This window comes from Pinus tabuliformis, chromosome 1_2 (assembly GCF_031772625.1).
Source record: "Pinus tabuliformis cultivar Carrire ecotype Pingquan chromosome 1_2, CPIR1, whole genome shotgun sequence".
Taxonomy (NCBI): Eukaryota; Viridiplantae; Streptophyta; class Pinopsida; order Pinales; family Pinaceae; genus Pinus; species Pinus tabuliformis.
In genome coordinates this window covers 1,226,258,931-1,226,279,405 of record NC_142298.1, presented here as the reverse complement: position 1 = coordinate 1,226,279,405, position 20,475 = coordinate 1,226,258,931, and the positions used below count along the sequence as shown (strand labels likewise).

General features: G+C 37.6%; 1 protein-coding gene across 1 annotated transcript in view; it reads right to left on the bottom strand.

The window, feature by feature from the left end:
- Positions 1 to 243: 243 nt before the first annotated feature.
- The window catches only part of LOC149210675 (uncharacterized), an 89,520-nt gene continuing 69,288 nt past the window's right edge, over positions 244 to 20,475 (bottom strand). Inside the window, exons 3-11 of the mRNA XM_089399046.1 lie at positions 6,197 to 6,334; positions 5,771 to 6,084; positions 5,419 to 5,573; positions 4,282 to 5,315; positions 3,927 to 4,199; positions 2,587 to 3,789; positions 1,793 to 2,443; positions 1,160 to 1,672; positions 244 to 1,047 (exon numbers count right to left, since the gene is read on the bottom strand). Coding sequence (XP_089255172.1) covers positions 349 to 1,047; positions 1,160 to 1,672; positions 1,793 to 2,443; positions 2,587 to 3,789; positions 3,927 to 4,199; positions 4,282 to 5,315; positions 5,419 to 5,573; positions 5,771 to 6,084; positions 6,197 to 6,334 — 4,980 coding nt within the window. The 3' untranslated portion in view covers positions 244 to 348. The remainder of the gene's footprint in view (positions 1,048 to 1,159; positions 1,673 to 1,792; positions 2,444 to 2,586; positions 3,790 to 3,926; positions 4,200 to 4,281; positions 5,316 to 5,418; positions 5,574 to 5,770; positions 6,085 to 6,196; positions 6,335 to 20,475) is intronic.

Sequence of the window (20,475 nt, the reverse complement as noted above, 5' to 3'; positions counted from 1 at the left end):
CTCTGTCATCTGAATATTTTTCAGATAACAATTTTACAATTTCTTTCCAAATTTCCATCTTCATCCATTATAAACATCCATGAATAATGATCTCTAAATTAAAAAAACATAAATATCAATATTTTCAATTCATAAAATAAAATAATTTAATTTATTGTAATAACACGCTATCATTTATATAAAAATACAATAAATCAGTTCACATAGAAGTGTGAAAAGGTACAAGTACATGCTAGACATCAATAACTACAAACCAAAACCAAAATTATTATATAAAAAATTAAAAATACAATAAATCAGTTCACACAAAAGTGTGAAAAGGTACAAGTACATGCTAGACATCAATAACTACAAACCAAAACCAAAATTATTAGAAACCACTGCTGAATCACCATCAAGGTCACCCTCGCTATCTTCACTATCAAACTCCTCAAGCTCACCCTCGCTATCTTCACTATCAATATATGACATCTTTTGCAATTTAAACAATGTCTCCTTTTCCAATTCAAACAATGTCTCCTTCCAACTATTTTTTGTACCTTTGATCAATTGTTGCATCAATTCTTTTACTCTGTCATCTGAATATTTTTCAGATAACAATTTTAGAATTTCTTTCCCCTTTGTTGTTATCAAATTTCCATCTTCATTCATTATAAACATCCATGAAGGATTGCCCCGAAAAATAACAGACGTCATGATGGAAAGCATATTCGATAACTGAGATTGATCTGTGGCATTAATGCCCACTTTCAAAGAGCTAATACGCGCCCAAAATCTGACAGCTTCATACTCAGATAAACTTAACGAAAACATTCTTTCCATCTCTGCTGATGACATTTTGGAAGGTTCCAAAGGGCGTCTCTCATGCCAAATTGTATAAGTGAAATGCTCATACTTTAATGTTTCTTTTGAACAAAAATATGGAATATAAATTATGTAAATGATATTACTCAATTCTGTCAACACATCCTTCATGGAATTTGGAAACTCCTTTTCGTCACAGCACCATAAGCATATCATTTTTTGCTGACGCGTTGCCTCCCTTAACTTTTCATCATCAACGACAAGGAGAGGAGAAAAAACAATTAGAAATGAAAATCATTTTCTTTTTCCTTTTCAAAATATACAAAAAGCAAACAAATAACAGGTAGTTACTGACCTGCTCTGACACACGTTCCAAATGCTGGAAAAGAAATATTGCATGAGGAACAGCCTCCATTTGTGTCTTTTCTTTTTGTATTAATTCCTCCTCTTTTTCCGCCGTAAAAGGAAAAGCTGCTGCCCCCCAAGTGTGCAACATACGCAGTACACTATGATCATTATACGGTGCGAATGTCCCGTTGCTTTCTATTATCCTCATTATTCTCGGGTACCACCACTCGTGTGGTGTATAAATATATCGCGGACACCCTTCAATGAGAAAATACTTGGTTGTATTTGTCAGCTGCCACGGATTTTGGAGGACCAACCATGGAACCTCTCTTGAAAACTTCTCAGATACATCCAATGTTGTGTCTTCCTGCATTATTGGAACTGTTATAATTTCAAAATTAAATCTCTCTTTCTCCACATTGTACATCTCCACTAAAGCGTGAAGAGAACTATCAAAAGAGTTGTTGCCAGGCCTGATATCTAATAAAATCATTTTCCCTTGCAATTCGTCGACTCCGACCTACAATTTTCATATAAACGCAAACAAAATAATCAATAGTCGATAAATGGAATTTGAAATTTTGATTGTAAAATATTTGAAGGAAGAGTTATCCACAAAATATAGATTGAACTTTAATACCTTCGTGGATTCACCATCCTTGTTCTTAAGAAAGGAAACAGAAATTTCCTCTTCTCCCCCTGCGAAGAGCTCTCTTAACAAAGCTATAGGACTCCCTCCACCTCTTTCTGCCAGTTGCTTCAATTTAAGGTATCTTCCGCACTTCGTTACCACAAAGTCCTCCACCTTCATCTCCTCTTCACTCTCACCTTCGAAATATTTCCAACGAGAAAGGTATTTATCACCTTTTTCCCCACTCACAATCTCCGCGGTCATTTGGAAACTGCTGCTAGGGAAACTGATGGCACGATTCCGGTCAAAGTCGTCGCGGAATTGAACAACTGATGAGAACAGTCTTTGAAACAATGCTTTAGTGTCTCTGTTAGCAGGAGCATGCCCCAGTATTCTATCCGCTACTTTCTTAGGCAACTGATCCCAATGGTTGCCAAAATAAACCATTTCGAAATGTGTTTGAATATCATCTATACTCTCCTCAAGTAAAGGCAAAGGAAAAGAAGGAGGACAGAAATCCTGACGGCCATCAAACATAACAAGCAGCAGCGTGTTCAGAGGACGACCAGATATATTCAGTGGCTTTCCTTCTCCATTAGTGAGCATGCTATCAAATTCTGATTGGAACTGCTTTAGAAGATTCTCCTCATTTGATAAACCCTGAAGAGAAAGCTAAAGTGAGTGGAAAGGAAAAATAATGCATGCTTTGCAATTTTTTCCCCTGTGATATGTTTTAGGATCTAAACATTAAAAGAGTTAATTATAATGTGGGAACAGAAAACATGTTTGAAAATGTGGATCACCTGCTTTGTATACACACCACAAGACCATGATTGATTGCATTGTTGTGCTTGAATTTCCTCCCATCTTTCCTCCAACAACTCGCTTCCTGCTATGCGCAAAATTTGTAGCGTCTTCATCTTTAGCATGCTGTCTATCCATTTCCCTTCCAACTTAGAGCAATTTCTTACATCCAGAACTTCCAATGAGGTGAGGCATTGGAAATCCTCAGGGAGCTTCTTTAGCTTGCCGCAGCCTCCCAGTGATAGATCTCGGAGTAGTGAGAGACCTTTGAAGTCTTTACATAATTCTTCAAGAGTCCAGCACACTGATAAATCCAAGTCCTCCAAGTACTTGAGTTGGCAGAAACTTTCTGGCAGCTTCTGTAGACTGGAACAACCGTCCATCCTTAGCTTTCTTAAACTTGCTACTTCTCCAAATCGCTCCGGAAGCTTCTTTAGACGGTAGCAATCACTCATGCGAAGCTCTGTTAAAGTGGAGAAGTTGCAAAACCCATCGGGCAGTTCTTTTAATTTATAGGCCGAATATAAGCTGATTGAATTCAACTTCAGTTGCCCAATGCTTCCAGGAATACTACGTAGCCCACTACAATAATGTAGACCAAGTTGAACAAGCGATGTTAACTTTGCTAAGCCAGAAGGGAGATCTTTAATGTTTCCACAGCGGGATAAGTCCAATAATCTCAATGATGAAAGCTCCTCAAGACTGCTAGGAAGAGCTTCTAGACTTCTGCAGTCGCTCAAATGGAGTTGTTGCAATGATGTGAGCTTTCCAAGACTTCTAGGAAGCGCTTTAAGACGTGTACACCAGGACAAATCGAGTTTTTGCAATGCTGTAAGATTTTCAAGCTCGCTAGGAAGCACTTCTAGACTTTTACAGCGTTGCAAAGAGAGTTCTTGCAGACAATTCAATGATCCCAAATGTTCTGGTAGCTGCGTCAAACCAGAACAGCTAGACATTCTCAACACTGTTAAAGAGCCCAGACTTGAAAATGATGCCGGTAATTTCTCTAAATATTGGCAACTATCAAGTAATAGTTCCTCCAAACCATTTCCCAGATCTCCTAGCTCTTCAGGTAAGCTTTTGAACTGTGCATTCGTCAGTCTCAGTACTCGCAAATTGCTTAGTTGCTGAATACATTGGGAAGAGATTTGGAAGGGAGGAGAATTTAATTCAAATTCGATGTGTCTGAGACTGGAAGGCATCTGCATATTACGCAATAAGTAATATATGAAAATCATACTCTAACTATTAAAACTAATAAAACAGCGCATGATATAGCGTTTTAGATATTCCAGGAAAAGTAAGAAGAGAAATAACCAGATATTTTAGGTGAACTTACTTGACATAGGTTCTGTAAATCTTCCGGGTTGTAACATAAATGTCTGAGCTTCTCGAACCCCTTTAGCTTTGAGACATCAAAAGGAAGATGGGAAGTTATCGCACTGAAAAAACGCAGCTCTTTAAATTTATTTTCACATTTGCCCTCCACACCTGTTAAGGGTCCGAGTTTAAGAACTCTTAAAGATCCAGACATCAAATCTAGCTTTTTCGCGGGTATGCGCAGTGGATCTTTGTTGTCACTTGCCCATATGCCCTTGATCTTTTGAAGGTCCTATATATTTATTAAATATTAGAGTCAGTCATTTTGAAACAAAACTGTATATGATAAGTATTTTAGTTGAAAGATTGCGTACCTCAACTTCTAAGAACTTTTCAATTTCAGTTGCAGTGGTCAATCTGAATCTGTTTCCTTCTGTCCTCTGGAGACCAACTTCCAAGATGACATCGTGTACCCTTGCAGTCATGCTTTCCACATCTCGGGTCACAAGCGCTCTTTCTTCTAGCTCTCTCAGTTCTTGCTCTCCCACAATATCTGAAAGTCTTTTCCAGTCCCAGCCTCCAAAAAATGAACAAATATCTAAAAATGGTTCTTTTAAATTATCTTCAAGTTTGTCGTAGGCAAAGACGTATTTCTCTATCCTGCCCCCAATATAACCTTTCCAGTTTTTTTCTTTAGCCTCTTTCATCAATGTTTTATAATTTTCCACTGCGTTTCCTTTGCCGCCATTTATGAATCCTGCTAACACCTTCAAAAGTCGCGGGACTCCTCCGCATATATTGACTATCCCATTAATTTGGCTAGCATTTAGTTGATTTTTATTGTCAGACAGCTCCTTTTTTAAAAGCTCCACTGCCTTCGCTTTGGGCAGGCTTTCAATTGCGTAGAATACTTTTTCAACCCCTTTGCTCATTGTCATCCAGCTCGCTGCATCTTTATTACGTGCAGTTATGAGCAACCTCACTTTTTTTGCATTCCCCATATTCTCAGGGAGAAGCTGTGTGAGTGCATCTGGGCCTTGTTCACGCTTATCAGGAAGCAAAACATTGTCGATATAAATAAAAGCCTCCTCCTTCTCTAACATGACAGCAATTTCTTCTTGTCCTTCGTTATACCTTCGGATCTCCTCCGCCTTTTCTCCCTTCAAATCAGATAATATACTTTTTTGCAATTCTACTACATTTGGTGGTGATTTTATATCCTGAAACAATTTAACAAAAGAAAATTTACACCCTTCCTTTTTCTCCTCAAACAGCCGCGCGAACACAGCATCTGCAAGGGTAGTCTTTCCCATGCCACCAAAGCCATGCAAGATAACCGCTACAGCATTTTTGTCGCTTTCCCACTCAAGCTTTTTAATAACTTCTTGCAATGGTTCTTCGATTCCAACTGTTGTAACCATATTTAAACACAGAAATATCAATAAATCATTTTAATAAAAACATTCACAAGTATTTAAAATAACACTTTCTCATCCGGTATCACAATTTACCTTTGTCTTTAGGATATTTTGGATAGTGTGGTTTTGGCTGGCGGACGCAATCCAAAATACATAAATCCATTTGTCTCTGCATTTCTTCGTACGTTTGCTGTAACTCTTTCTCAAGTTCAGCCAGCTCTTTTCTGGACGAAGTTGCCGAAAGAAACCTGTATTAAGAAATATTTTTTTTTCAGATCCTGTATTAAGAAATATTATTTACAAGCCTCTTTCATAAATGGTCTCCTCCTACATAAATCCAACATTAAAAAAAGAGGTGTGAATTTATTTAGGTGGGACAAGGAATTGAGCGTCAATTTTCACCTGCGAGGTTTATAATATTAAAGTGTGTTGAGTGAGCATTCACCTGCGAATTTTGGAAGCCTCAATTTGAGTGCAGCAGGCGATAGAGGCTTCAATTATCAACTCTATTGCTTTTCCTATTGAAGCCTCCATCCCTCGCTTCGATTCAGGCCGCTTTTCAAGTTCTTTAACATGTTGCTTCAATTTACTCATCTCCTTCAAGAGGGACAGACATGCAATTTGATTATCAGACATTTCTGCGTACCGCTCCCATGCATTTGCCACTACAAGAAAACCTATATTAAGCAGGCGTGCTGTTCCCATGTCTTTGAGAAAACCCCGAGCGATTGTCTGCGCGTCCCCGGATGCAAAATCTTTCTGCATACCAGAAAAGGAAGCGTAAGAGCATTTGTGACGTAATATATCTTCACGTTTTAATAGAATAAATGTAAGTAATGATCAATGATGGTGAAATACTTTTCATACTTACAGCTGCCTCAATGGCTTCAGAGAGTGCATCTTTTAATATCAAAAAGTTTTTTGAAACTAACAATGAATCTTTAGCGGGCTTTGTCTTTGACAGGTTATTTCTCTTTTTCTTTTTCTCTTTTTTATCTTTTTCTTCCTCCTGCTAAAAGAAAACAAAAATAAGTTCTTTAAATATCTAATTTAACCCAAAAAAAATATAATAAAAATAAATGGTATTCATGAGAAAATAAATTAATTTAAAAATAATAATAATAAAGTGATTCTTAAATTTTTAATATAATATAATGATAATGATAGATTGTAATAATTTTTATAACAAAATAATTATAATTAATCTATAGAAAAAAAACTTAATTTTTTAATATAATAGAGTTAAAGAATAATGATATTTACATTGATTTCATGTTTTTTTTAAATAAAGTTTTTAGAATTTTAATTTAATTATTAATAATTATTAAGCAGATAAAATAGTTTTAAACGTCATTAAATAGTTTAGAATATTTAAAATAGTATACATAAATCAAAGTTTGATATTTATCTCCAGAGTAGTTATGTCATTTATATTTTTTTAATTAAATTGGTTAATAGAAAAAATGTCATACTACTAGGTGTTATATCAAGTGAGTAATGGGTTTTTGAGAATGTGGTATTGATAAATATGGTATTGGCACATGGTATTGTAGTAAAGCCTCTTTACAGATTAAGAATCTCCATGTTAAAATGTTGTACATCTCCATGGTTAAGAATCTTGTTCCATGTTTTTTAAAATGTATATATGTTTAACTTATATATTAAATCGCCCATGGGGCTTTGGATTGACGATGAATGGGTGCACTGTTAAGGCACTCCTTGCGATAGGTCACTGGTTCAAATCCCCCGTGGGTGCTTACCTACAAAAAAAACCTATATGGAAATAGCTCGGTCGGGTAGCTTGGTTGGTCAAAGCCCCTCACCAAGTTGTTGGCCCTCTGTCACAAGGTGTGGGTTTTATCCTCCTCGGTCCATCAAGGTGAAATTTCCATCACTAGAGTCGACTCAGTGTAAGCCCCCTTTGGGTGGGTTTACCTAGGGATCTTACTGTGAAAAAAAAGGAGTGTATATGGAAATGTTGAATGATTTAGGCTAGTCTTTGGCTAGGAAGACCAAATCATAATGAGAAGTTCACTCTCCTTAGAGAGAGAGGGGATAGCATAATATTCAAAAAACCAAAAAAGACCATACATAAGTGGAATTTGCTTTCATTTCCAGAGATCAAGTTTGTGTGGGAGAGATGGTTCTTTTCTAACGATCCAAATGTGTTTCAAGGGAAGCAAAATAGTTTTAAGTTAGGGCTCGAGATGGTGGGTCTGTAGAAAACCCCAATTGCGACCAACGAGAGTCAGGGCCTACATTTCAGGAAAGAGACTCGGGTAGCCAACAACAAATGTATGATATACGAATCGAGTAATGAGGAGGGACACAATAGTTTGCAATAGAGCCAGTTCAAAATTCATATGAGTGGAGACCCTGTGAGTTGGCTGGAGGAGAAATTGGCATTCAAAACTGGAAGCATGAATGGCATGGAGTACGATGGGTGTAGCCCGCATGTGACAACACCTCATGATCTTAGGCATCATAAACATTCTTTATGGGAGCATGTTGCCACATCCCCTCACTTCTTGGCCAGGTGAGGTAGTGGCAACCCAACCCTCAACCCTTGTTGATCCATAAACACCCCATAAGGGATAGATGTATCCTTATGAATGAGCTTCCAACACATATCCTTAAGAGGGGAGTCCTAGAGAAGTTTCTAGGTGGAGGGTAGCACTAGAGAGGAGTCCAAACATCTATGATTAACTAACATATCATAAACTTTAATTCTTGTTTATTGAACATGGGAGGGCACAACAATTAGGATGTTAACAATAAGAGGTGAATCCTTACATATGAGTGCTTATAAACTCTATATTTTCGATATTTTATGCATCGGGGCATTGTTATGTATCTTGCAGAGCATGTTGATGACAAGTTGAGATCCCCTTCTACAAAAATCTTGGAGAAGCCTTGTACTTTTGCAATTTTCAACCTTGTGATGAGGGAAGTGAGTTCCACCACATTATTATTGTTAATGCCTAAAGTACTAGAGTATATGTAAAGTGGAAGGCATCTGTGATCTTAGAATATACCACCAAAACTAGTTGGACTCAAATTCCCTTTTGATGCAGTGTCAAAATTCAGTTTTAGGAAAGAAGTGTGGGGGAGGGGACCATGTAGAGGAAATAACAAGCGATGGAGAGGAGGTGAGGAATTGAGAAGAGATGGGGGAAGAGGGGACAATATTCCATCAATTAAGAAGCCTAGCCTCTAGAACTTGAGCTTGCGAGTCAGACTCGAGACCAAGAGAGGGAAAGAATGGTTTTCTTGGTCTTAATAAGAGTAGAGTTCTAGGGAGACTCTTTACAAACCATAATAGCATAAGAAAGTGACTTAGTATCATTTTGATTCTCATAGGATATATTCGAAGAAAAAGGGATCAACTAGTTTAATTGCTTGATTTTGTTATAAACAAAAGGTAGATTTTAATAATATTAAATAATTAATTGTGAGTATGGTAAAAATAAAGTGACCCATGGTATTTCCATCCACCCAAGGTATTTCAAGAGGAGGAAATGATTACAAAAAGAATGAAGGGGCTCAAAGAAAATATGAGTTGATGATTTGAGAATTGAACTTGGAGCTTAAGTACCTTACTTTGTGAGGGGAAACCTTTGTGTAGAGCCTAAATTCGGTGGTGGAGCTATCCATTATAGATGGTGGAAATTAGTTTCGGTGGTGAAACATCCACCCTAGCTAGTATAAAGGGGGGATCATTTTAGGTTCTCCATTGGCACTTAACGAAGGAAATAGGATCAAATCATAGTGATTTCTAGGAATTTGGAGAAACAAATATGTGGCAACTCGTATCACTAGAAAGATTCAAGTTCTATAAGCTAAGTCGCACCTTTGTAGAGGTTCAAATTATTGTAGCATCTGGTTTTTGGCTTTGGCATTTTCTAGAAAATTTTGTGAATTCACGGCTTCCCAATTCATTGTTGGAATTTATAAAAATTTAAGCAAAATTATTTATGGTAATTTTTTGAAGAAATTCTTGGTAGGATTTTTTTTTTTGACAAAAATTATTAGGAATTTGATTAAGTCTATTCCTAGATCACAATTGGAAAACCGAGGAGTAATTACATTCAATACAGAGGAAAAATATTTCTTCTAAGATAATATATGGAGTTTAAAAATTGATTCTTACCCTACTATCCTAGACAAACATTTTGTAGAAAGAACTACAACTATATAATCTACAAAATTGATCAAAAAACAAAATACATTTGCTTAAATAATACATATATCTTCTATGGGGGATCAGTGGATATCATATCCAAGTTTCTTCCTGAAGCGCCACTTGTAGTGCTACCATTCTCTCCATAATTTCACTGAACATGCATGTCCTCTAAATGATGTCAAATCCACTAGAGTTCCTCTTCAAATTGTTACATTTTGTACTTTAATTTCTATTGTGCTTCCAGGAGGAACAAGATGGAGTCTGATTGCTGCCTCAACTGATGTATTATCTCACTGTACCCTTCGTTTCTACCTATAGGAGGTGTTGTAGCCTACATTGCCATTTAAATTTTCAATATTATTTAAAATTAAAAAAAATGAAATAGTTTTGAAAATCAAAAGAAAATTTGAAAATTTGAAATATTAGTTGCACTAACGGCAACATTGAAGGTGTTATGAAAGCGGGCCCGATCCATCTATTAAAGCTCGAGCACATCCGTGAAGTGTGATCAAAAGGTTGGAAGAGGAGACACGTTAAGTGCTCTGCAAGGGAATAGGAGCACGGGTTATAATTCATAGCCCAACCCCCATAGTTGACCCTCATGTCAACAAGGTTGACTGAAATCTATGGCCCATGATTACTGCGGGGGTTCAACCGTGATAAACCTCTCATACACTCCCTACCCCCACAACAGGCCACCCCCATCGCTCCACTCCATCTATTCTCCTCCACGTCATCCGCCACCCTCATTCACTATCGTCCACCTCATTCACCGTACCCCGTCACCTCATCTACCACTCCATTAATTAGTTACATTAATTACACATATTTCCCCCCATTTGAATATTATATGTATAAAATACAAGCAAAATCCCTTTGTATTAGTCTTTTATTTATTCCTAAGCGACCTTGCAACCAGTTCAGCAAATCTGAGTCAGCAACCATCTCGGCAGCTATCACCAGCAAACTATCACCTACAGTCACCATGGCCAAACAAGTAAGTTCCTCATCATTTATTCATACCCCATTAATGGATGTTGAACGAGATATCTATGATACCCTCTGTACAATTAAACATCATTCATTATATCAAGAGGTCATTCTGAACCATAAGAAGTCTCCTATATTCATGGCAATGGTTAGGTCAGGTGTTCTAGCTGCTTTTGTCCCCAGAACACATTTATTTCCTAAATTTATTCAATGGATAGCCTCAACAATGTACCCCAAGAAATGTTTTGTAATGAATCAGTTAGGGGAGAGTGTTTTTCAAGTAACCTCACAGTTAATACATGTTGGGTTGTTTTATTCTTTCCACGACTAGCCCACGTAGTTAACCGGGGGGTTAGAGGGGGGGCGGAGCCCCCGCTTCGTTGCGCCGATTGCGTAGCGAGCGGGTTACAGGGGGTTTGAGGGGTGCAGGTTGTTATCGCTCCAGGAAACTCTCCTAGGTTGCAGCTCGGAGATGCCTAGTAACATATAATCTTCAATATTGTTCTCAGAACTATTGGAATGGATGATGGTTTGGATCAAGTTAGATAACCATTTCAGCTCTATTCTCACTCAAGACATGCATGAACACTCTCACCAATACAAGGCTTTAGACCACTAATGCTCAATAATTTATAGATTCAATGGATAGATGGAAAATATTGATTGTACCAGCAGATTGCATACATAAACATAAATGAATGGCTAGCTACAGGTAGCAAAAGAGAATATTGATTTTACTGGCAGATGCATATATGACCACATATGAATGGCTAGCTACAAGCAGTAAAGAAGCTTGCAAATCTAATTCATCAAAGCAGAGATAAGATGACAATTATCTGGCCTTAGACATAAAAGAAAACATGAACAAACTGTTCAAGTGAAAGCATAGAACAGCAAAGAGAATGACATTAAACATATAATAGCAAAAGAAGCTTATATTGCTTAGAATGAAGATGAGAAGCTTGAAGGAACAGAGGAGGAACAATCTGTTGGCATTATGACACAGGCTTGGCACTATGGCACAGGTATTGTCCTTGATGGCAACTCACTCGGAAAATCACTTAGATGACAGTTCAAGCTCACAGACTCTCAAAATAAAGGAAAAGGAGGTATACGCAGGTTCTCGTTGACCAAGTCGCGTATACACGCAAATTCACAGACCAAAAGGCACGTACAGTTTGGAGAACTTGGTTTTTGGTCCTTGGTATTTGGACCTATGGTTTTGGACCATGGTATCTTGTCTGAAGTGTTGAACCCAGGTATTTGGACCCAGGTATTGGTTCTAAGTGGTTTTGGACCATGGTATTGAGTAAGCCCTAAGACTAGAAAAGGAGGAGGAGATCATTAGGCAAAGGCACTCAAGGATTGAATATCTTATGAAGAGAAAAATCTAGAATAATGGTCATTGGGTTATGGTGCATAGCTGGATCTGAATCAAGGAGGAACTTGAGCGCTAGAAGAAGGATAAGTTCTATTGATGGGTCAAGATCTTAAGGCTTGAAGAGAAGTATCTTTGTGTGATTTTGATCTTTTATATTTGCCGCATGACTTGATCTGTAAATCTGATGATCTGGGTATAACTGATGTCTGAATAGTTGAAAAGGGTAAATTATCTTTTACAGATCTGTACGCAGGTTCAGCATCGCAAAGGCACGTATACACGTTGGTTTGGTAATTCAAAACAGCGTATATGTAGGTTTTCCTTAATATATCAGTGTATGCATGCAGGTTCTACATATTGAAGTAGCGTACGTCTCATAAAATATGTTTTAGCTACTTCTGTTTATTGCTACAGTGTTCTGGGTTCAGGATTGGTTTCTGGTTACTATTACTGTATTCTAGCTACAACATTCAGAGAAGTGATTGTTTGATTCAATTTTTGGTTGGTGGAAAGGAGATTGGTTGATGCAGATATATTTGATGTTTGATTGATGTTATTGATGGATCTAGTCTCAAAATTTATGAAACGTGGTCCCTGGAAGAAAAGAGAAGGTTGTAGCCTTCTGTAGGTCAGTACCTACATACTAGTACAACAGCTAGTACAAGAGCTAAGGGGGTTGTAGCTCCCTTCAGGAGAAGCTGGAGAACAAGAGAAGGTTGTAGCCTTCTGTAGGTAGAAGCCTGCGTATTGGTATAAGACTGCACCAATACATAAATATTGTAAAAAGAAGTTTCTTATTAAAAGAAGATAGACATGAATTTCAGCAGGTGGTTTTCATCCACATTGGGTTTCCACCTTATATCTTGTGTTCATGTGTGTGATTGCCTGTACTGTTTACTGCACTTAATTACTGTCTTATGGTTCTCATACATAGATTAAGATCAACTAACTAAATTAGAAGTCTGCAAGATATACATGGTTTTCTCTAAACACAGTTGCATATATACATAGGTTGAATTAACAGAAGTAGCGTATATCAATTTGTTTATAGAAATGAAAAATTGTTAAATTGATAATACTAATTCACCCCCCCCTCTCAGTATTATTTCCAACAATTGGTATCAGAGCAGGTCCTTCAGAAGAAGCTTGATCGCTTGAAGGAAGATCTATCATCATGAGCAACTACGAAAAAGAGGCATCCATCAGGCCACCAATCTTTGATGGGAGCAACTTCATCTATTGGAAGGTAAGAACCACAACCTATCTTCAATCTCTTGGTACAAAAGTTTGGGATATCATGGAAGGAGGATACACATTTCCATCAGCAACTCCTACAGATACGGCTCGTAAAAAGGTGTATGAGACAAATGCAAAGGCTGTCAATACTCTATTGGAGAGTCTATCTCAATTAGAATTCATCAAGGTTATGCAGCTCAAAACCTCCAAAGAAATATGGGACAAGATCATTCTAAGATATGAAGGAGACGATCAGGTAAAACGTGAAAAACTACAATCTCTCAGAATTCAATATGAAACTCTCAGAATGCACAATGATGAAAGTGTGGCTAATTATTTCTTACGTATAGATGAGATTGTTAATCACATGAAAAACTTGGGTGAAGAGATAAAAGAAGTTACTTTAGTTGAAAAGGTTCTAAGATCTTTATCTTCTAAGTTTGAATCAAAAGTTTATGCCACAGAAGAAAAGCAGAATCTTCAGAGTATTACTATGTCACAGCTGCATGGAATCCTAACTGCTATTGAAATGAGAAAAGGGGGTCCATCAGACATGAGAGCAGCCGCATTCAAAGCTTCAGGAAAAGGAGAATACAATGAGTCAGGACATACGTTAGAAGGAGAGGAAGAATCAAACTTTGTCAAGAACCTTCAACAGGGTTCTGGAAGATTTAGAGGTAAGCTACCTTTCAAATGCTTTTCTTGTGGAAGAGTCGGTCACTATGCAGCCAAATGTCCTCATAAAGATAAGCTTGATAAAGGTAAGGAACTAGTTAAATGGAACAAAAAACAGAATGTAAGTAAGAAGAGCTATTATACACATGAAGATAGCAATGGATTTTCAAATAGTGATGAAGATGAACATGGTAATGATTATAGACTTTTGATGGCTTTTGAAGATGATGATTTCTTTGATGCTATAGATGAAGATGGTCTCTATGAAGAAATTTCTAAACTTAAAATCTGTTTAGAAGAGAAGAGTATGATTATAGATACTCTAACATTCCAACTTGCTGAAAGGGAAAAACACAATGGAAAGTTAGAATGTGAAATTGTGGGACTTAGAAAAGATATTGAGAAAACAAAAGCTCTTAATCTTAGACTTGCTAAAGGATCTGAAACTTTAGATGAGATTATCAAAGTACAGTGTTCTCCTTTAATCAAGACAGGTCTTGGATATACTGAAGAAGCATCTCAAGCACAGAAGCCATCCACCTCCAAAAGTTATCTTGATGCAGTAAGGAGAAGTGAACAGGTTGACAATCGTCAACACAGGCATAAAACGGATCACCAGGTAAATCGGGGTCAAGCTATTTCAAGGATGAACAGAAGCTACAACCAACCACAGGTAAATCATTCTCAATTTGCCTCAAGAATGAATGTCAATGGAAACTACAATCACCTGGTCGGTAGATTTGATAATCGCAGGAATTTCTTTAGTGGCCAATGTTTCTCATGTCATAACTTTGGACACAAAGCTGCTCAATGTGTTGCCTACAAGACTATCATGACTAGAGAAGCACTAAATCAAAGGAGTGTGACTAGGATCATGAAGAGGACCTACAATAACTTTTCTGCTCTTCAAAATGAAATAGAATGCTCTATTTGTAACAACTTCGGTCATGAAGATTCTGAATGCAGGAGTAAGTTTCAGCAAAAGGAGCAAGCTTCATTGGGTCCCAAAACATGGAGAAAGAAAGAACCGCAAACAGAAAGATATGGTATAGCCTTATATGTGGAAGGACAAGAAAATCAATGGTACATCGACAGTGGATGCTCGAAACATATGACAGGTGATAAAGAAAAACTTCAATCATATAGTGCCTTAGAAAAGGAAAGGAAGGTCTCATTTGGAAATGACACCCCTACACTCATAAAAGGTAAAGGCTTTGTTCTTTTAAAAGAAAAGGTCAAAGCTGGAAATGTTATGTATGTTGATGGGTTAAAGCATAATCTATTGAGTGTCAGTCAAATGTGTGATCAAGGAAATGAGGTAGTATTTCGATCAAATGGATGTATTGTTCGTGAGCTTAATACAGGAGAAACAGTGATCAAAGGCATAAGAACTCCAAATAATTTATACATACTCAAGGGAGGATAGCAACAATGCTATCTAAGAAAAAATGATGAACACTGGCTATGGACAGAAGATTGGGGCATCTAAGCTTCCCTCAGATAAGGAAAACATGCAAATATCAGGTTGTTCGCCATCTTCCTGACATCAGAATTCCAGACAATACAATATGCAAATCATGTCAGTTTGGTAAGCAAACCAAAACATATTTCCCTGAGAAGGAAGGATCAGCTAGTAAGCCACTTGAACTTGTCCATACTGATTTATGTGGTCCATCAAGGAAAAAGTCACCTCATGGAGAAGAATACTTTATATTGTTCATTGACGACTTTTCCAAGATGTGTTGGATAGGACTTCTGAAGCATAAAGAATAAGCTTTCGAAAAGTTCAAATCTTTCAAAGCCTTGGTTGAAAATGAATCAGATCGCAAAATCAAATTCCTCAAGTCTGATCGAGGAGGGGAATTTACCTCGGATGAATTTTTTGACTTTTGTGAAGAACATGGAATAAGAAGGGAATTCTCTACTGCAAGGACTCCTCAGCAAAATGGAGTGGTAGAAAGGATGAACAAAATGGTTCAACAAATGGCTCGTGCTATGCTTGATGAGTCTAGAACTCCTGCAACCTTCTGGGGTGAAGCTACATTTGTGCCGTTACTATTCTCAACAAAACAAACACCCGGTTAAACAGCACTCAAACTCCTCATGAACTTTGGTATGGTAAGACTCCTACTGTGAAATACTTCAAAGTTTTTGGAAGCAAATGTTACATCAAAAGGACTGATGAAAATCTTGGCAAGTTTGAACCTAGAGCAGATGAAGGCATTCTCCTTGGTTACTCTTCCTGAAGTAAAGGATATAAGTGTTACAATAAAAGACTTGGAAAAATTGTTGAAAGTATTGATGTGGTGGTTGATGAAGCAAGAAACAATCCAAAGCAGATAAAAACCGAAGATTTTGAAGATGATGAGGATTATCCTTCAACATCAAATCAGACTAATGCTGAAGAAGAAACTTATGAGGCACCAGAAGAACAGATAAGGGTAGAAGAAAAGACTCCATCTAGGTATGTCCAGAAGAACCATCCAAAGACTCAAATTTTGGGGCAAAAAGAGGTAGGTGTACAAACAAGAAGAACTATTACAGAAGCTTCAAGCTATCTAGCATTGCTCTCCTCCATTGAACCATGAAATATATAAGTGAAGCATGCAAATATGAATGTTGGGTCAAGGCCATGAATGAGGAACTTGAGCAGATTGAAAAGAATAACACTTGGGAATTGGTTCCTAGACCTAATGATAAGAATTCCATAGGGACTAAATGGATATTCAAAAACAAGCTGAATGAAAATGGAGATGTTATTAGAAACAAGGCCAGACTTGTTTGTAAAGGGTATGCTCAACAAGAAGTTATAGACTTTGAAGAAACTTTTTCACCAGTTGCCAGTCTTGAAGCCATAAGAATGTTCCTTACTCTTTCTAGCTTTCAGAAGTTCAAAGTATATCAAATGGATGTGAAATTTGCCTTTCTAATGGAGACTTAGAAGAAGAAGTGTATATTGAGCAACCAGATGGATTTATCCTTGGAAATGATCCAAAACTTGTATGCAGACTTAGAAAGGCTCTCTATGGTCTTAAACAGGCTCCAAGGGCTTGGTATTATCATCTGGACAAATACCTCCATCAACAAGGTTTTTCAAAAGGATCAGCAGATAGCAATCTATATATAAAAATTAACAATGATAAATTGCTAATACTTGTTGTGTATGTTGATGATATCATCTTTGGTAGAAATGAAGAAGCCATGAGTCAAAACTTTGCCTTGGTGATGCAGAAAGAATTTGAAATGTCCCTACTTGGTGAGCTCACATATTTTCTTAGTTTACAAGTCCAACAAAACAAAGACAGTAACTTTCTATCACAAACCAAGTACCTCAAGCAGATCTTGAAGAAATATGGCATGGAAGATTCGAAACCAGTATGTACCCCTATGGTAACAGGATGCAGCCTCAGCGCAAATGATGAATCAGTAGCAATACATCAACCAACCTATAGATCCATGATTGGTAGTTTGCTCTATCTGACAGGTACCCGACCAGACATCATGCATGCAGTGGGAATAGTTGGAAGATTCCAGGCAAATCCAAAATAAGCACACATTCAAGCAATTAAAAGGATTTTCAAATATCTTCAAGGAACACAAAACTATGGCTTATGGTATCCTAGAGATACAGATCTCACACTTCATGCATATACAGATGCAGATTGGGCAGGAAGCGTGGATGACATAAAAAGCACTAGTGGTGGTGCATTCATTATGGGTTCCAAATTAGTATCTTGGTTTAGCAAGAAACAAAGTTCAATTGCATTGTCTACAGTTGAAGCAGAATATGTGGCTGTTGCATCTTGCTACACACAACTCCTTTGGATGATGCAAACATTGCAAGACATTCAAATCACTTGTACTCCACCTATCTCCATTTTATGTGATAATACAAGTGCAATCATTATTTCAAAGAATCCAGTCATGCATTCAAAGACCAAGCACATACCTATCAAATATCATTTTCTCCAGGAACAAGTGCTTGAACAAAAGGTCAAATTGGAGTATGTTCCCTACAAGGAACAAGTTGCTGATATATTCACCAAACCACTGCCCAGGGAGACATTTGAATACCTCAAACAGAAGCTGGGAGTAGTTGATGCATCATCTTACTATTGACACTTATCTGTTTCAGAGAAAAGTGGTTGTACGCGATTTTCATGAAGATCATCCGTGTACATACACCGGTTTCTGTGGATACAGTCGCGTATATGTTGGTTTGAAGAAAAATAGTGGGCCAGACTTAGGATGAAAATAATCTAATATGGGTCTGACAAAGACCATCTAGCATAGGTTTAGGGGGAGCATATACTTCTAATAATGCATTGTTGGCATTATCTTAGAAGATCTTGGTACAACTTCACAATTGTTTTTTATTTAGGTGGAACAGGTGCAGAGGGAGATCATGGTTGATGGTCCGGATGGTGATTGACAGATACTGTTGATGATAGTTGTTGATGACTATCATAGTCTTGTCTTAGATATTTGGTCTCTATGTCATGTATTTCCTTTATTATCAAGGTCATGTAACAACCTATTTTGTTTCCCCACTATGCCTGGGATGGATGATGTAATATTCTTGTTTTATCATGTATAAATTTTTGGTATATCCCCATTCAGTTGGGAGATGGATGTATGTATGAGTCTGTGGTGATAGGAAGGTCTTTTATGATGTATAGAGTCATGTTCTTCTTGTAGAACATATTTTTACAGACACTGCCTATAGTCAGGGGGAGCATGGACAGCACATTAGAGTAGAGATTTCAGCATGTACTCAGGGGGAGCATAACCCTTTGCCCTTGATGAAAAAGGGGGAGAGTGATTTGGGGTTGCCATCAAGTCCAAAGGGGGAGATTGTTGGCATTATGACACAGTCTTGGCACTATGGCACAGGTATTGTCCTTGATGGAAGCTCACTCAACAAATCACTCAAATGACAGTTCAGGCTCACACGCTCTTAGAATAAAGGAAAAGGAGGTATACACAGGTTCCCATTGACCAAGTCGCGTATACATGGGGATTCACAGACCAAAAGGTGCGTATGCGTATACACGCACTTTCATGCACAGAAAAGTGTGTACATTTTGGAAAACTTTGTTTTTGGTCCTTGGTATTTGGACCTATGGTTTTGGACCATGGTATCTTGTCCGAAGTGTTGAACCCAGGTATTGGTTCTAAGTGGTTTTGGACCATGGTATTGAGTAAGCCCTAAGACTATAAAAGGAGGAGGAGATCATTAGGTAAAGGCACTCAAGGATTGAATATCTTATGAAGAGCAAGATCTAGAATACTAGTCATTGGGTTATGGTGCATAGCTAGATCTGAATCAAGGAGGAACCTGAGTCCTAGAAGAAGGATAAGTTCAATTGATGGGTCAAGATCTTAAGGCTTGAAGAGAAGTATCTTTGTGTGATTTTGATCTTTTATATTTGCCGCATGACTTGATCTATAAATTTGATGATCTGGGTATAACTGATGTCTGAATAGCTGAAAAGGGTAAATTATCTTTTACAGATCTGTACGCAGGTTCAGCATAGCAAAGGCACGTATACACACTGGTTAGGTAATTCAAAACAGCGTATACGAAGGTTTGCCTTAATATATCAGCGTATGCACACAGGTTCTACATATTGAAGTAGCGTACGTCTCATAAAATATGTTTTAGCTACTTCTGATTATTGCTACAATGTTCTGGGTTCAGGATTGGTTTTTGGTTACTGTTACTGTATTCTGGCTACAGCATTCAGAGAAGTGATTGTTTGATTCAGTTTTTGGTTGGTGCAAAGGAGATTGGTTGATGCAGATATATTTGATGTTTGATTGATGTTATCGATGGATCTAGTCTGAAAATTTATGAAACGTGGTCCCTGGAAGAAAAGAGAAGGTTATAGCCTTCTGTAGGTCAACACCTACGTACTAGTACAATAGCTAGTACAAGAGCTAAGAGGGTTGGAGCTCCCTTCCAGGAGAAGCTGGAGAACGAGAGAAGGTTGTAGCCTTCTGCAGGTAGAAGCCTGCGTACTGGTATAAGACTGCACTAGTACATAAATATTGTAAAATGAAGTTTCTTATTAAAAGAAGATAGAGATGAATTGCAGCAGGCGGTTTTCACCTACATTGGGTTTCCACCTTATATCTTGTGTTCATGTGTGTGATTGCATGTACCATTTACTGCACTTAATTATTGTCTTATGGTTCTGATACATAGATTAAGATAAGCTAACTAAATTAGAAGTATGCAAGATATACGCGGTTTTCTCTAAACAGAGTTGCGTATATACGCAGGTTGAATTAACAGAAGTAGTGTATATCAATTTGTTTATGGAAATGAAAAATTGTTAAATTGCTAATACTAATTCATCCCCCTCTCAGTATTATTTCCAACACAATCTCCAGAAGTTGAACCTGTATTACATCTTACTTTCAGATATTTATATCTCTTTACAATGCTCTCGAGCCTTTTGAGGCTTGAGAGGTCTCAATCTATCCCTTCTGTCTCTTCAACAAGTTTAATACCCTCTAGGCAAGCATGGGCTTGGAGGTTTTCTCCTTCTCACATAGGAATAACTGCATTTAGATATTTTGGATAGTTTGACGCGCTGTCTAGGAGCTCTCTCATGCTAGAGATGCCCCATAATGTTTGTTGTTGTGGATGTGTCATGCTGTGTTGCGCTGTGCTGCTCCA